Consider the following 15,249-nt stretch of genomic DNA (forward strand, 5'->3'; position numbering starts at 1 on the left):
TACATGTAGGGACCCTCATTATGCTACCGTGGAAGCGTGGTGCTATGTTGAGCCTTGCTAGCGGTATAGAAATAGCGATTTCTTTTTACTTTCCCTGTGCCCTGACGACTAGCTTTATAAGCTAATTAGCAGTTTGCGCTAAAACTGGTCACATTCGATTAGCATGAAAACATACCCCAGAGAACGGTCGACTTGGTACACGTGTGTTATTAACCTCTAGTGTCATTTAGCGCCGGAATTGTCCTTTAAATAACATTAAAATACAATTAGGCCTATACAAAGAAATCTCCTGCCACCCTTTACCTGGCTGGATACAGTAACACAGTTATTCACTTTTCCGGTGTAACAAAGAAATCTGTGACCCATCAGAATGTGTTACTGTAGCGCCGTAAATAATTTTGTGACTTTGCGGGGGGAAATGGGACCCGGGCAGAGGCATTAATAAAAACTATATAAAACTAGCGTTCTTTTCACTGTAAGTCTCATTTGCTGTTACAGGTCATTTATTATCATCAGATGGAACGTTACACAGTTTCAGAAGCATTTAAAAGTTACATATAGTTTTTTTATTTTGTTTTTTTAAACAGACCGTACATCAGAGCAGCCGCTTTCTTCTTGGTAACGCTGCACACAGCTGAAATAAAAGGAACAAAACAATCGCACCATCAGTTTCCTTGAAAGGAATATTTGCACCTCTGGCTCCATTACAGCCCCTTTCATCACAGCATTATAAGCACAGGCCTGCAAATGTACGTATATACAAAACAATTATTCCAATCACCCCATGTGTCTGAGCTACAAATTCTTTTAACCATGAAGGAAATTTGAGCCAGAATGAGTCTCTTTGGAAACATATGTTTGTATAACTGTTTGATTTGAGCAAATGAGTCCAAGGCCATGTTGTGTTCTTATTCGAGTGGCTGTGTGGAACATTATGTACCGCTGCTATTGTGCTCATCTCTGGAGAACTTGGAGCACTCAAAAAACCAGCCGCTGCAAGCTCAGAGCAGTTAAGTCGTAGATATAATCGATCCGCATCACGTGGAGAGTTAATGTGACACGTGAGGATCACAGAAGCCCTTGAAGACAAAATGGGGTGTAGTTTAAACAGGATGATACGACTGTTACGTCTTCATACCATAGAATGACCTCAATGTGAGAGGGATGATGATTGATACCAGTGACTCTATGATGATTCAATCAAAACATAGGCTACTTTCCCAATTCTGCTCAAACGCTCAACAGCTCGGCAATGAAAGACGTGGCTGATTAATATGACATATTGGTAAAACAAAACTCAAAATGCAGTTATTATGACTCAGATAAGAGAAGATAAGATAAGGTCACCCTTTGAAAAAGAGATTCTTAATCTCAATGGGTTTCTCCTGGTTAAATAAAGGTTATAATAAAAAAATAAACAGTGTAAAAACATTAAATACAAACATGTGCATACTTCCTATATGTTCTAGTTCTACTTTGTTAAGAATCAAACACCACACCTCGTTCTAATTCAGTTTCCTGTGCCAACTAATAACCCCCCTTTTTCTCTCAATTTGTCTCAGTTCGCACTCCACCCTTTTTTCTTTCTCTCCTTAACTCTTTTCCTCTCTAATCAGAGGAACCACATGTGTCACTCTCTGGAGTCTTCATCTTGACATTTTACACCTTAAACGGACACGCCGACTTATTGGGACTTTGTCTTATTCCCCGTATCCCCCAGAGTTAGATAAGTCCATACATACCCTTCTCATCTCTGTGTGTGTTGTAACTCTGTCTGACGCCCCCACCGCTAGCCTAGCTTAGCACAGATCCTGAAGGCATAGGTGCCGATACCGTGGGTGCTTAGCACCCACGTGTGCCAGACTGCCAGTAGGCTACATTCATTTAAAATTAAACATTGCAGTTGGTGCTAAGTGGAGCGTCTGTCATAGTGTGATTAGTTATGTCGGTGACATTGATTCTTAATTCCCCACGAAGCTGATCACGGTTACATGTCAGTTAAACTTTTCATCTCCAATCCTATCTGTATTTGTGAGAAGTTGCGCTGTCCTGAGTTGAAAGATAGCCTACTTCACGGCTTTATTATCGAGTTAATAGGCGTGTGTGTTCGTGTCGGCCGCTGTCCATTTCCTAAGGTTCTGAAATGTAAACAATTTTTGACTACTTTTTTTGGGGGGTTTTATAGGGCGTGCGCCTGTCAGCACCCACGGAGGAAAACATAAATCGCCGCCTATGCCTGAAGGTAACCAGTTCCATCCAGACTACTGCTCCCAGTAAGTGACAAAATACCGCCAACATTTTCCTATTTATGTGTTGTGATTTGTATAGTCACAGCGTGTACAGAAAACAAGGGGACACAGCCATCTTCTAACCGTATTCATACTGGGAACTATATTCTCAGAAAGCCAAAGCACTGCTACTCTCTGCTACTTGGGCCACATGTAAATAGGAACATGTTGGCGTTATTTTGTCACTTATTGGGAGCAGTAGGCTAGATGGAGCCGGTTACCTCCAGGATCTGTGCTAAGCTAGGCTAGCGGTGGGGGCGTCAGACAGAGTTACAACACGCACAGAGATGAGAAGGGTATGTATGGACTTATCTAACTCTGGGGGATACGGGGAATAAGACAAAGTCCCAATAAGTTGGTGTGTTCCCTTAAAGCCCATAGCCATCATTGATCCTTAATCAGCTCTTGCTTTGTCGCTCATCCTCAACCCTCAGTTTCCTTTACCTCACTCCAGCTGTCAGTGGTGGAATGTAACTAGGTAGATTTACTCAAGAACTGTACTTAAGTACATATTTGAGGTACGTGTACTTTACTTGAGTCTTTTCTTTTCATGCAACTTTCTACTCCACTATATTTCAGAGAGAAATATTGTACGTTTTACTCCTCTACATTAATCTGACAGCTTTAGTTACTAGTTACTTTATGAATTAAGGTTTTTGCCCACAAAACACATGTAGTTTATAAATATACGAGATTTTATTATTAATTAAACTACCCAAAAATATGTATAGGGCATAAGTCCAGCTGAAATGATTAGACCATCAAACACTGAGTTGATTAACAGAACACTTTGGATCGTTTCCAGTTTCTAAAATGTGAGGATTTTTCTGCATCGAGGACTTTTACTTTTTATACTTGAAGTACTTTGTTCTGATGATACTTACATACTTTTACTTAAGTAACATTTTCAATGCAGGACTTTTACTTGTAACAGGTTATTTTTTTACAGTTTGGTATTAGTACTTTTACTTAAAGTGCTCATATTATGCTCATTTTCAGGTTCACAATTGTATTTAGAGATTATATCAGAATAGGTTTACATGGTTTAATTTTCAGAAGACGCCGTATATTTGTTGTACTGCACATTGCTGCAGCTCCTTTTTTCACCCTGTGTGTTGAGCTCTCTGTTTCAGCTACAGAGTGAGACATCACACTTCTGTTCCATCTTTGTTGGGAGTCTCACCTGCGCAGTAGCTAGGTAAGGACTACTAGCCAGTCAGAAGCAGAGTATGAGGGTGTGCCACGCCAAAAGTTAGGCGAGCATTATAACGTGTTGACAAACGTTTGTGTCTAAAGTAAAGGCTGGACTACAGTAGAGCTGTTTGGAGCAGTTGGTGAACAGTGTTTTCTGTTGGAGATGGTAAGTGCCTTTGGGGTGGACTTTGTTTCACTTTGTAAACCTATAACGTGCACAAAAAAGATATATATAACACAATAAAGGAAAGGGAAAAGGCCAAAAAGCATAATATGAGCACTTTAAGTGGAGGATCTGAATACTTCTTCCACCACTGCCAGCTGACCCTCCCTGACTCTCATTCATGATTCATGATATGTCATTTTACTAAACTCATTTGCATCTATAAGTGGCAGTGTCTTTGTTAGGAACACCAGTTACCGTGCTTTTTTAAAGGACACTGTGTGACTTAAGTCCTTCTTTTATAAAATGATAAACACTATTACAGCCTGAAATCCTCTCTAGCTGAATAATTATTGCTGCTTAAAGAGGAATTTATAGCCTATGTACATTTAAAAATGAATGACCCACATTATGTTTTTGATAAGCTAGGGAAGTAGGCAGATCAGGGTCACCATGATAAAGCTCTCATCTGGGAGGTTTATGTTTACATTCATATGCTGTGTGGATATTAGGTGGTATTAACACTCACAGTGTGACACTGCAGCTGCTGAGCCTCGGATATATGAAAACAACATCAGCGAACCAAGTCATAACAAAAACATGATGCATTTTACATCAGTGGTATGTACAATAGAAAAGTCTCAGGGATCACCAGATGACGATGACGCATAAGGATAAGATAAAGAAAAACAAGTTGTTTATTTGTTCTGACTTTTGACAGGTCGTGTTGCTTATTTTTGACGATGGCGATTAGATCAAGTGACTAGCGCTGAAGCAGTTTAATTCATGAGTTGATCGACAGCAAAAAAAAAAAAAAACATAGTGGGAAAATGACAGACATTCTCTAGTTCCAGCTTCTCAACTGAGAGGATTTCCTGCCAGTCTTTGTAATACATCACTGTAGATTGAATATCTATGCGTTAGCAAGACATTTGAAGACAACTTCTTGGTTCTCTGGGAAGATCTGATGATCAATTTTTCACATTTTTTTTTTAACAATTAATAAAAAAAAAAAACACCTTTCTAAGTTTAGACGTCACAAAGTCCTACACAATGAAAAACAAAGGCAACAGATGTAAAACTATAAACACAAAAAAGTTTCAAAATAAAAATGCATCCAGTTTAATTTCAAGGTGTGCGTGTGTGTGACAAAAAAACAGAGAGTTCCCAAAGTTTAGGAGCTATGACCTCAAAGTCTAATATCTCCTTTAGTTTAAAAGGATAACGATAACTTCACCATTTCACAAAACGACCCAGACTGAATAGTGTCACACGGCCTTATCAGCGGACGCCCTTTGCTCAGTTGCCATGGAGATGTTCCGCTGACATAAAAAGCTCAGCAGTAGTTATGATGTCATCCATAGCTTGTGTAGAACGAATTGCCCGTGTTTGCTTAAAAAAAGAAAAAAGAAAAAAAGTGGACCTTGAGTTGGGATTGTTTTTGCCAAACTACTATTTCTATTTCGTTTTTTTGTTTGCAGTGTGTAAACAAAACCTGTCTGGTTGGTTTGTCTGAGCACTCACTTCTTGCCAGACTTTGTTGTTCCCAGATCCCAGCTGTTAGTTTGGTAGGTACGGCTTTTTTACACAGCACCATAACGCTGCTCAACACCAAGGCCCAACACTAGTCCCTGCCCCGGCCCCGGCCCCGGCCCCTGCCCCGCTTCGCCCACTCTCCTTTTGCACATGGACTATGGACTCTCTGACTACCTCTGATCACTATGCACTATATTAATACACCCCAGCAATGCACGACCGTATATATGGTCATACTGCATTCTGTCTCTACTATTATATGGACTATGGACTGTCTGATTTCTCAGAACTCTATGCACTTTATTTGCTAATGCACTTTAATAATGGACTAAACATGATCATACTGCATTCTGTGTTTTATGTCTTTTTTTAAGCACTGCTATAAAGGAAAAGCACTTTTAATGATTGCAATACTGGTTAGATGTCAAACTGCATTTTGTTTTACTGGTTGTCCTTACTTGTGCAATGACAATACAGTTGAATCTAATCTAATCTAAAAAACAATGTCATTATAACTGACAGAAACGATGATCACAACTATTTAATAAGACTCAATTTGTACAAAAAGCAAAAAGCTAGAATTGTCCTTTAGGGAGACTAAAGAAAGCATTTTGTTTGACCTTTTAAGGGATGAAATCATCCTCATTCCTCGGTTCTTTCTCATCTTGTCAGCATCATTTTTCATCACTGCTTTTTCTTCTTCATTTTGTTCTCTAATGCTTCCTCTTTTGGACTCAGACGCTGCGTTTAATGTGCAGGAAATGAAGAAGTAAGGAGGAGGAGGAGGAGGAGGAGGAGGAGGATGGTAACTGAGATCTTGACAATAAACACAAGGAGGGTGACGAAAACCTGAGGGACCAGAACGACCGGATCGACCGGATCGACCGGATCGACGACACCACCATCATTGCCAGTCATCTGGCAGGAAGCCGCTGCTTCTGATGATGATGATGATGAAGAAAAGGCTCTCAGGCTATAAACACTACCTGCTGCTCTTTGTTTTGTTCAGCAGCCGTGTTTGGCCCCAGCTGCTTTCTTGCGTAACCCTTTTTTTGTATTATCCCTCTCTGAATCGGTGTCAGGTTATGTTGGGAAGGAAGGATGTGATTCAGAATTCTGCCTGTAATCCACAGGAAATATTAGGGAGAGAGAGAGAGAGAGAGATTGTTTGTTTGAATGTATGTGTGTGTGTGTGTGTGTGTTCCCTACTCTAAGCATGAGATTAGCGGCAGCAAGCCAGACTGGCGCTGGGTTGTACAGACATCCTCCCTCTTATAAAAGGATTGACCCGGTAAACTGTGGCCAAATATAGACCACTAGATCTTTAATGTGGAAATAAGAAGGGAGTGTGAGAGAGAGAGGTTCCAAGAGAGAGTGTGTGTGTGTGTGTGTGTGTGTGTGTGTGTGTGTGTGTGTGTGTGTGTGTGTGTGTGTGTGTGTGTGTGTGTGTGTGTGTATGTGTATATGTGAGTCAATCAGCAACTCTAAACATCACCTCAACCTTAAATAACTGCATGAACAAAGAGCAGGACAACTGAGTTATACCTTTCAAAGTGTTTATTACAAATATGTACACCATTAATTAAATCAAAAAAAGCAGCTTGGAATGTGAGGTAATATTATTTTCTTTCACAGGCCTGATAAGAATAAGAACATTTCAGTGACATAAATACACAGAAAGTTTACATTACTGGGCTTCCAACACCATGTGGACAGCCGTTATTTATTTATTGTTTTCCTTTCCTTTCTTCTCAAAGCACTATGTGAACAAAGTATACAGGACAGTCCCCATAGCAGTAGTATGAGTTCTCAAAAGTCCACAGCAGCAGTTTAGTGTGCGTGTGTGACAGTATGAGTGTGCCCAAACTGTCCTTCCTCTTTCAGTGGTTGAGTCTGATATCCCGGTATATACAGACAGGAAATTCCCCGGTAGTCCTGTACATGTGTGTGTGGGTGTGTGTGTTGCTCAACCACTGCACTTCTTCTCGGACTGACTCATATCACTCTCTGCTGATTCACACATACACACACTTTGAGTCAGCGACAGTCACTTGTTTGGACCCATTTTTTACTGAAGGTGAATCACCGGGAAACAAAAGGCAACACAACCAGTTCCCGTTCAGTTTCTTCCTCAAACTTTCCGGCCGTAAACTCCTTTTTTTTTTACGACTCGGTTTCAGTTTCTTCTCCTTTCTCTGCTTGATGATCTCTGTAAGGGGCTTTACCAGCCCGGCAGGCACTTTCAGATCCACCGGAGAGCTTGCACCGTGGTCCCGGTAATCCCTCTGTCCCGGGACCCGCTGATGTAGGTCAGCTCCTTGGTGTGCAATGGGGGCGGGAGGGGGAGGTCAAACCGCCCTAACGAGGAGTTCAGAAAACACTTCACTCCAAAGTCTCAATGGAGGATATTTCCTTGCTCCATCTGTTCAGAAGGCAGTTATTACCCGATTTAAAGACAGAGCGCTCAGGGAGTCCCCGGCCCCGGCGCGACAGCTGCCCATCGGGGCCGCATACCTCTCCTCCCCGGGCTCCAGCCTCGCCCTCTTGCTGGGAAGGAAGTCAGGCGCCGCCGACGCCTTGCCCCGGCGTTTCCTGGACTGCTTCGTCGGGCTCATGTTCTCTTTGTCCTCTGTGATTTCACTATCACACCCTTCTTCTTCTTCTCCTTCGCTGTCCGGCTCCTCTGCGGGCGGCTCGACTGAGTTCAGTGCCGGCTGGGGCTCAGGCTGAGGTTCGGGTAACACAGTTTGTTCCACCGGGCTGGAGCTGGTCTCCATCGGCTCCTCCGATGTTTGCCCCTCGGTCTCCCGGGAGGAGTGATAGATGTCCCGGGCAGACCTCATGACCATGGAGAGCAGAAGGCTCCGGTGGAGTCTCAGTCCGCCTCTCTGGGTCCTGGACGCGTACAGCTTGCTTATCGACACGGCCAGGATCCGTCTGGCTTCGACGTTCACTTCCATAGCGGTTGTGGCACTCATTGTTCTTATCTATGCGTAATTGCGCACGGTTGTTGTTGTTGTTTTTTTTGGCACTTTCACCAAAAGGCAAGCAGATGAGTTTCGCCTATCTGTCTAAAGTTAGACTTCAGTTTCTTAGTTTTTGATCTGTCTTAAGCTCGCTCTTCAGCTGCTCACCGGTTGTTGTAGACTCAGAGAAATGAGAGCGCTCAAGTAGCAGGGTGGCGTTTTATTTCCTCTTTGACGTAACGTAGACTTCATTCCTCAGTAAGTGACAAACAGGCGCCGCCCACACCTGCTGTAGCTGCAGCGAACACAGACAGACAGACACACACACGCATGCACGCACACACACACACACACACACACACACACACAAACACCATCTGTTCCGTCTACCGTTTTTCTCACAGTTGATCTCTTTTATTATTTAGATTTCTGCTTCTGCTGCAAGTAATGTCTCGCTGCTGCAGCAAATGTAATCCTGAAGTATCTATATTTTATTATTTTCTCTCCCTCAATTTCAGCTGATTTTTTTATTAGCTTCCTTATGCACACGAAGGAAGATGTGAAGATTGTTTTCTTGTCATTGGGGCTACATTATTTTTAATAGACGTCTTATCTTATAGAATGTGTTCTTATATAAATACCACGAAATAGCACTTAAATCAAGATTATAAGCAAGCAAGCGTGCAGGCAAAACATTATTTATAGCACGTTTTATATTCCAGGAGAGACACAGCTCGTTCACAGAAAAGCAAAAAGTATATTATGTTGAATTAGCAAAAATACTAAAACAATCAAACGTAAAGTATCTATAAGAGGTGATCTGTTTAGATGATGAATTCAAGTTTCTGTAATAAATTCTATAAATCAAGCAACAATTAGCCCAACATTCTACAAAATAAGATTTTTTTTATTATTATTATAAATTGGATAGACTATTGTGAGGTAACATTTCTTTGGGGTAGTTATATATTTGATCGCATAAAAGCAAGTTTCATATAAGAGATAATATACAACAAAGTCCAAATTCGGTCTTAAAATAGACTTTCACGACAACAAGAGCAAGGCAGATTCGTTGCGCAATGTTGAAGGAAGTGTCGTAATGGGAGGTATTAGAGTGACTTTGTGAATATGAGAAGGAGAAAAAGAAACGCGTGGAGTGAGATTATGTCAGACATGTTTACATTCTGGAAACAACAACAAAAAAAAAAGCCAGCAGCAGTTCGAAGAATTTACGTGGGAGAAGGTGGCTCCAATTTCTGGAGTTTCTGCTCTCACTCTCTCTCTCTCTCTCTCTCTCTCACACACACACACACACACTCACACACACACACACACACACGCCCCACCACGTCACTCACTCGCATTCTCGGCCAGCCTCCATATATGGTCCATCCTGTAGTAAACCCCTGTGGGGACGCGCACAGCGGAAAAGCCATGACGCGAACACGCAACCGCAGCCCCTCCTCCTTCCCCTTCTTCTTCTTCTCTGTACCCGTGCACAGCGCTGATGGTGATGGCGTCATCTCTGCACCATATATGGAGTTGTCACCGGTGTGAATTAGGTTACTTAGCAGCCGCACGGCTGAGGTCAAACGGCAGGCGGCTGTCAGTCCCAAGCACAGTAATGAGGCTTTCAAGTGCCGTTGGAAATCTTTTAGATTGATAACCAAACAAGAGGGCACAGTCTGCATTTAGACAGCACTTGTCCTTTTAATCTGAACACAATAATTCATGACCACATTTAAAACAGAAGTATGATCAAATATAATTCCCCTATTGGTTTTGCACTTTCTTTCATAAAAGCACACTGATCTAAACCTAACATGGATTTATTTGCAGTTATTTATATATTAATGTATTTTTATTTTAGTTTTCTTTTGACATTGAAAGTGCTCATTGATGCTTATTATTCATCCAGGCAATGCAAGAGGGGTTTATTTCCATAGGCCTACTGTATAGCACATTTCAGCAACAAGGCAATTCAAAGTGTTTTACATAAAACACCAAAAGCATCGAGAGAAAGTTCAAAAGAAAAACACCAGAAAAGGACATTTAAATGGAATTAAATAGGAGCCAATAGAATAGAAAATAAAAGCAAGCTAGAATAGAAAAATTGAATATACAAGAATGAAAGCCACAGTGCAGTGTAAGTAATTAATAGTTACAGGATTGTAGTGATTGAAGTGTGTGTGTGTGTGTGTGTGTGTGTGTGTGTGTGTGTGTGTGTGTGTGTGTGTGTGTGTGTGTGTGTGTGTGTGTGTGTGTGTGTGTGTGTGTGTGTGTTGGGCTCATTTTCATCTGCCCCTGGCCAGAGGTTAAAAAAGCCCCTTAAACGATAGAATAAACAATAGAATAAAACAACACAAATGCATGTATTTTTTCACAACTAAATATCTGTGTAGCTGTGTAATGCAAAATTTTCCTCCTGTAGATCTTAAACGATCTGGGTTTCTTTGGGGGGAATAGCAAATTGGCAGCAAGCAAAGTGAGTGAGTGCTGGGGGAAATGTGATTTACATAACTCACATATGGACGTCGCCACATCTGTATTTTTTTCTACCTATAGGCCTAAAAAAATAAACATCAATGGCATAAAATAACCATCATGACAACAAGAGAGAATAGAGACAGGGTTTTCAAATTTTCTGAAATATTTGACTTTGTGGTAAGAAATACAGTGTGGAAGTGTGTGGAAATAACAAACACAGGGGACTTAAAATCAGCCAAATTCATAACTAAAGGCAGCTAAAATGATGCCGCTATTATCATGAACATTATTTATTTATTTTTTTACATCCAAACTTATCCTGTCATGCAAGTGTAATGTGCACGGTTCCCTTGTTATCAGTCACACTGGCAATCACCGCCCTGAGTTGTCAGATGCTGTATAAACATGTGAGCTGTAACCATGGAAACCTTTCCCATCACCCCGCTTCCATCCCACATGACGTGAACATGGTGGCAGAAACACTAACACTATAATGGATACCAAATGTCTGAACAGCAATTATAAAATGATGTGACAATGCGTTGCACAGTGGCAGGCTATGGCGTTTAAATAAAATAAAAAATAAACTTAAAATAAAGGGGAAAAAAAGGGAAATGTTTTTAAAAACATCTAAAAATGTTATAACATACTCTATATATATAACATATATAACACCTGGAGTTTTCTCCTTAATTGTTTATTAAAATGCATCAGTTGTCAAATCAGAAATTCTAAATACTTTAGCTTTAATCAAAAATGTGATCTTGGCAATGAGGAAAGCATGCAGTCAAATCTTACATGCAACTTGAAGGGATGTAAAGGAGAATGTATGCAGAATCCTGTTCACTGTCTGCACACATATTTGGCATTAAAGGAGAACATGTGAGATGTAAACTGCTCTTTTGTTACTCTAATATGTTGCACGTTTTAAATCATACTAAATCGGATGAGTATGGTTCTATAAGCCCAGTTGTTCTTAAGCAAAAAAACAAACAAACAAGACTTCACTTCAGGTCTGTACCCGACTGGTCACTATGGTTACAGTGTTATGTGTGATTATACTTACACTGCCTCTGCCTGAGGCCAAATGGGCGGTGGAGTGTGTGACTGTGTATGCGTGCAACTTGATGGGTTTATGCGTGCAGAGTCAGACCAGAGGGTGTGGCCTGCTTTTTGCACTTCTGACAGTTTTTCTCTCTATAGTACAAACACTGGTTGGTAGGACTGGAAAATGACCTTGTTGCCAAAATATGACATTTGCACTAGCAGGCAGAAAGCATGGAGACTGTTGCCACAATTAACATTATATAATGGTAAAGATGATCCTTTTTATTAACAGCTTTCTGGCACTTCTGGTGTATGTCGTTACCACAGTATGTTGGTTAGCAGTGTGTTAAACCTCTAAGCGATTTTAAAGGACCACGACTGTGTGTGTTTCTAAGTTTGAGCTCCTTAAAGGTCCAGTGTGTAATGTTTTTAGTTAGTTCATTATCAAAATCTGTGTTGCCCGTTCATAAACTTGTCCTTTTTCATGAATATTGACCACCGCCATCAATTCCAAGTATTCCTTTTGGCTTGAAATTTTACATTTGCATTCGCATGAACCTGGGGTAGACGCTCCATATTTATTCAACCATCTTGAAATACGTTAGCCGGTAAGGGACATACAGGACATACTGCTCCACCTTTTGCGTTTTCGCTGTCACGTGATGAACTCACAGGTGCTGCTAATGCTGCTAATGGGTATCGTAGCTTCCCGGCCCCCGGAAAGTTTGAAGAAGGAAACTTGGAGGACCACACGTATTCATAATCCAAATTTCAGGAACAGGAGTCTTCTTCTTCGCCCAGAAAAAGAAAAAGGATATAGAAAAGAGCAAGAGACCGGCATCATCAGGCTAGCGTAGCTGTAATACGTACTTTGAAATGCGTGGCGCGAGAGAGTTGATTGCGATATATGATCTCAACGCTAGCTGGGAGAAATTCCTACACATTGGACCTTTAACTACAAGTCATGTATCCCTCATTTTTATGATCATTTTTTTAACCATTTTTTGACTTTTGAATGTATTTCTCTATAAGTTTCAGGAGGTCCTTGCTTTCTGCTATTGCATTTCCATAAGGTTGAAAACCAAAGAACCGATTCTTGAGATGTGCAATCAATGACAGTAAACATCAAGTCTAAGGTGTTTGTTTTCAATGTTACATCCAATGTTATGCAGTTTGAAGCTAATCAATATTTCTATATTAACAATGGATCAAATTACTATGTGTTACGCAGACCGTCCTCACCCAGAAAACGAATGTTAATTGGCCAAATATGCAGACACACGCACAAGGCTTTGACACCGGTTGTCAGTAGCTGTCAATAAAACATTTGTACAATTTAATACGGTTTAGCAGTATTTTAACCCTCAAATTGTCTTCCAGTCAACCAGGCACTTGTCAAAATTGTCAACATTTTACAGTGGTCAATAAACCTCATTTATATGAAATTATGATACATTTTTTGAGTAAAAAAAAAAAAAAAAAGCAGAAATGATGAATTATTTTGACTAATAGTTAATATCAGAGGACTATATGTTCATGGATTATCACATACTTTGATCACAGATGCTATAAAATTAAATAAAACACCCCAAATTCAATGGAAGTATAGTGATCATTCATTTTTATTTCAGCATTTTATGGAACCATCCATGTTATTTTTGGGCAGTTTGGTTGAAAGAAACCCTTATTTCTGACATAGAGACGTTGAAAGCAGGTCACATGTGACCCCGAGGACAACGCGAGGGGTTAAGAGAAGACGTGTGAATGTAGACTGGTGGTTAAAGGGGCTGGGCCTGTTTAATTGTGCTGCAGCTTTATGACACAGCCTGATGTTTGTTGTGGTTTCCAGTTGCATCCTGGCGTCATTCACTATCAATTAAGGGCATGACGTGTATGTTCACCTCTTCCTTCCTGCAAAAGCAGCTCCACAGAATTTCAGCTGTAAAAGAAAATAAACAGCAATCTACTTTCCAAACAAACCAGTTTTTTTTTTTTTTTTTCATCATTCTCGACTGAATGCATTTAGCAGCAGCAGCAGCAAGTTGTATTTATGATTTCCAAAAGATGAAAGTAGGTCATCCTTACAAGGAGCACTTGAAGGCATCCGTAGGGAATGGGTCAGGGTGTCTATTTATAGACACAACACTTCTCTGACTGTTTCCTCCATGGTTGTTGACTCTCAGCCAGTTTCTTTTGTAAACCCTGGAGCGTCTTGGTTCATTTCGGACTTTGTTTTGTTCCATCCTGGTACTTTAACATGACTCAAACTTTCCACTGAGGCAGATCCACAGTCAGCTGAGCTGGAATGTAGATGAGCAGTAGAGATAATAATCACCAACTCATTTTTGAGTTCTGAAAAAATTACCTAAATGTTTTCTTACATCACGTAGCCTATCCATCTAAGGGTTTTTTTTTTTTTTTTTTGCGGGAGTTTTTGCTTATCTGAACTAAAGGTCTTTAGTTAGATTATAAAGTGCTTTGAGGCGAATTTGAGATTTGAGACTTGATCTATGTGTTATCATGTCACCGTGACAAGTTATAAGTTCAACGCCTATAATGGGTGCATCAGATGGTTAGCCTGCAGTTTGTTTCCACATTTCAGTATTAATACTGGTGCATTAATATAGAAATATTGAAGTCCTGGACTCGGACTCGAGTCACTATTCCCTCTGGACTCGAGGATTTATGAAATCAGACTCGAGGACTCATGAAATTGGACTCGTAAGTTGGATTTCTGACAACCTTTATGTGTAATAGGTCATACAAAGTTGATAGAAGATATTGATATAGTCTCTCACTGGGTGTGTCCTCCACCAGCGACTGTAGTTTAGGATTGAGACTCAACTTAGACTCGAACTCAGGTAATGGTGACACGACTCGGACTCTTCTTCGGTGATTTGGACTTGGACTCGAGACTTGAGTCGGACTCGACAGTTGGTGACTGGGCTACAACACTGGCTTTAACTTAGAAGTGCAAACCAAATCCTGTGTCACAAATCCAATTTGATAGTGCGTTCCGTTTACCTTTAAACTCGGAAGCCACAGCTGGGAATGACGTCGCACCCGAGTTGAATGTGTTCCATTTACAAGTAGGCTTGGGTACCGAAACCCGGTTCCAATATGGAAACGCTTCCTCCTCCGGTAGGAATCGGACTAGATTAGAACGCAAATTTCGGTTCCTCATTTCGGTTCCACTTAATGTGTCGACTGAAATATTTTCCCTCTCTCGCTCCGAAACGGATGTAAAAATATCACACTTTCTCTTTAGTCCACCATTAGCTAGCTACCGTAAATGTAGGCTACTTTTAAAATGCCATATTTTCCCTCTGTGCTCACCAAAACAGACGTAAAAGCATATTAACCATTCACTGCACGTGATCGCTAGTAAACATATTACGCTTGCTCTGCTAGTCTATCGTTAGCGAGCTAGCTTTCAGTGCATTTAAAATGCCTAAAGCGAAGCGGTCCAAAGTGTGGCTGTATTTCACAGCCAAGGATTCCGACATCGCAAAATGCAACAGATGTTTCAAAATGATTACGTGCAAAGGGGGAAGCACGTCGAATTTAT

General features: G+C 40.8%; 1 protein-coding gene across 1 annotated transcript; it reads right to left on the reverse strand.

Annotated features, from left to right (window-relative positions):
* Positions 1–6,723: 6,723 nt before the first annotated feature.
* Positions 6,724–8,361, reverse strand: ier2b (immediate early response 2b). Its single transcript, XM_039816137.1, has one exon. It carries the CDS (start codon positions 8,157–8,159, stop codon positions 7,608–7,610), a length of 552 nt encoding a protein of 183 aa, XP_039672071.1. The 5' UTR covers positions 8,160–8,361; the 3' UTR covers positions 6,724–7,607.
* Positions 8,362–15,249: the final 6,888 nt, after the last annotated feature.

This window comes from Perca fluviatilis, chromosome 1 (assembly GCF_010015445.1).
Source record: "Perca fluviatilis chromosome 1, GENO_Pfluv_1.0, whole genome shotgun sequence".
Taxonomy (NCBI): domain Eukaryota; kingdom Metazoa; phylum Chordata; class Actinopteri; order Perciformes; family Percidae; genus Perca; species Perca fluviatilis.

Excerpts from the sequence above, each read along its gene's own strand:
- ier2b (XM_039816137.1), bottom strand. The coding sequence starts at position 8,159 with ATGAGTGCCACAACCGCTATGGAAGTGAACGTCGAAGCCAGACGGATC.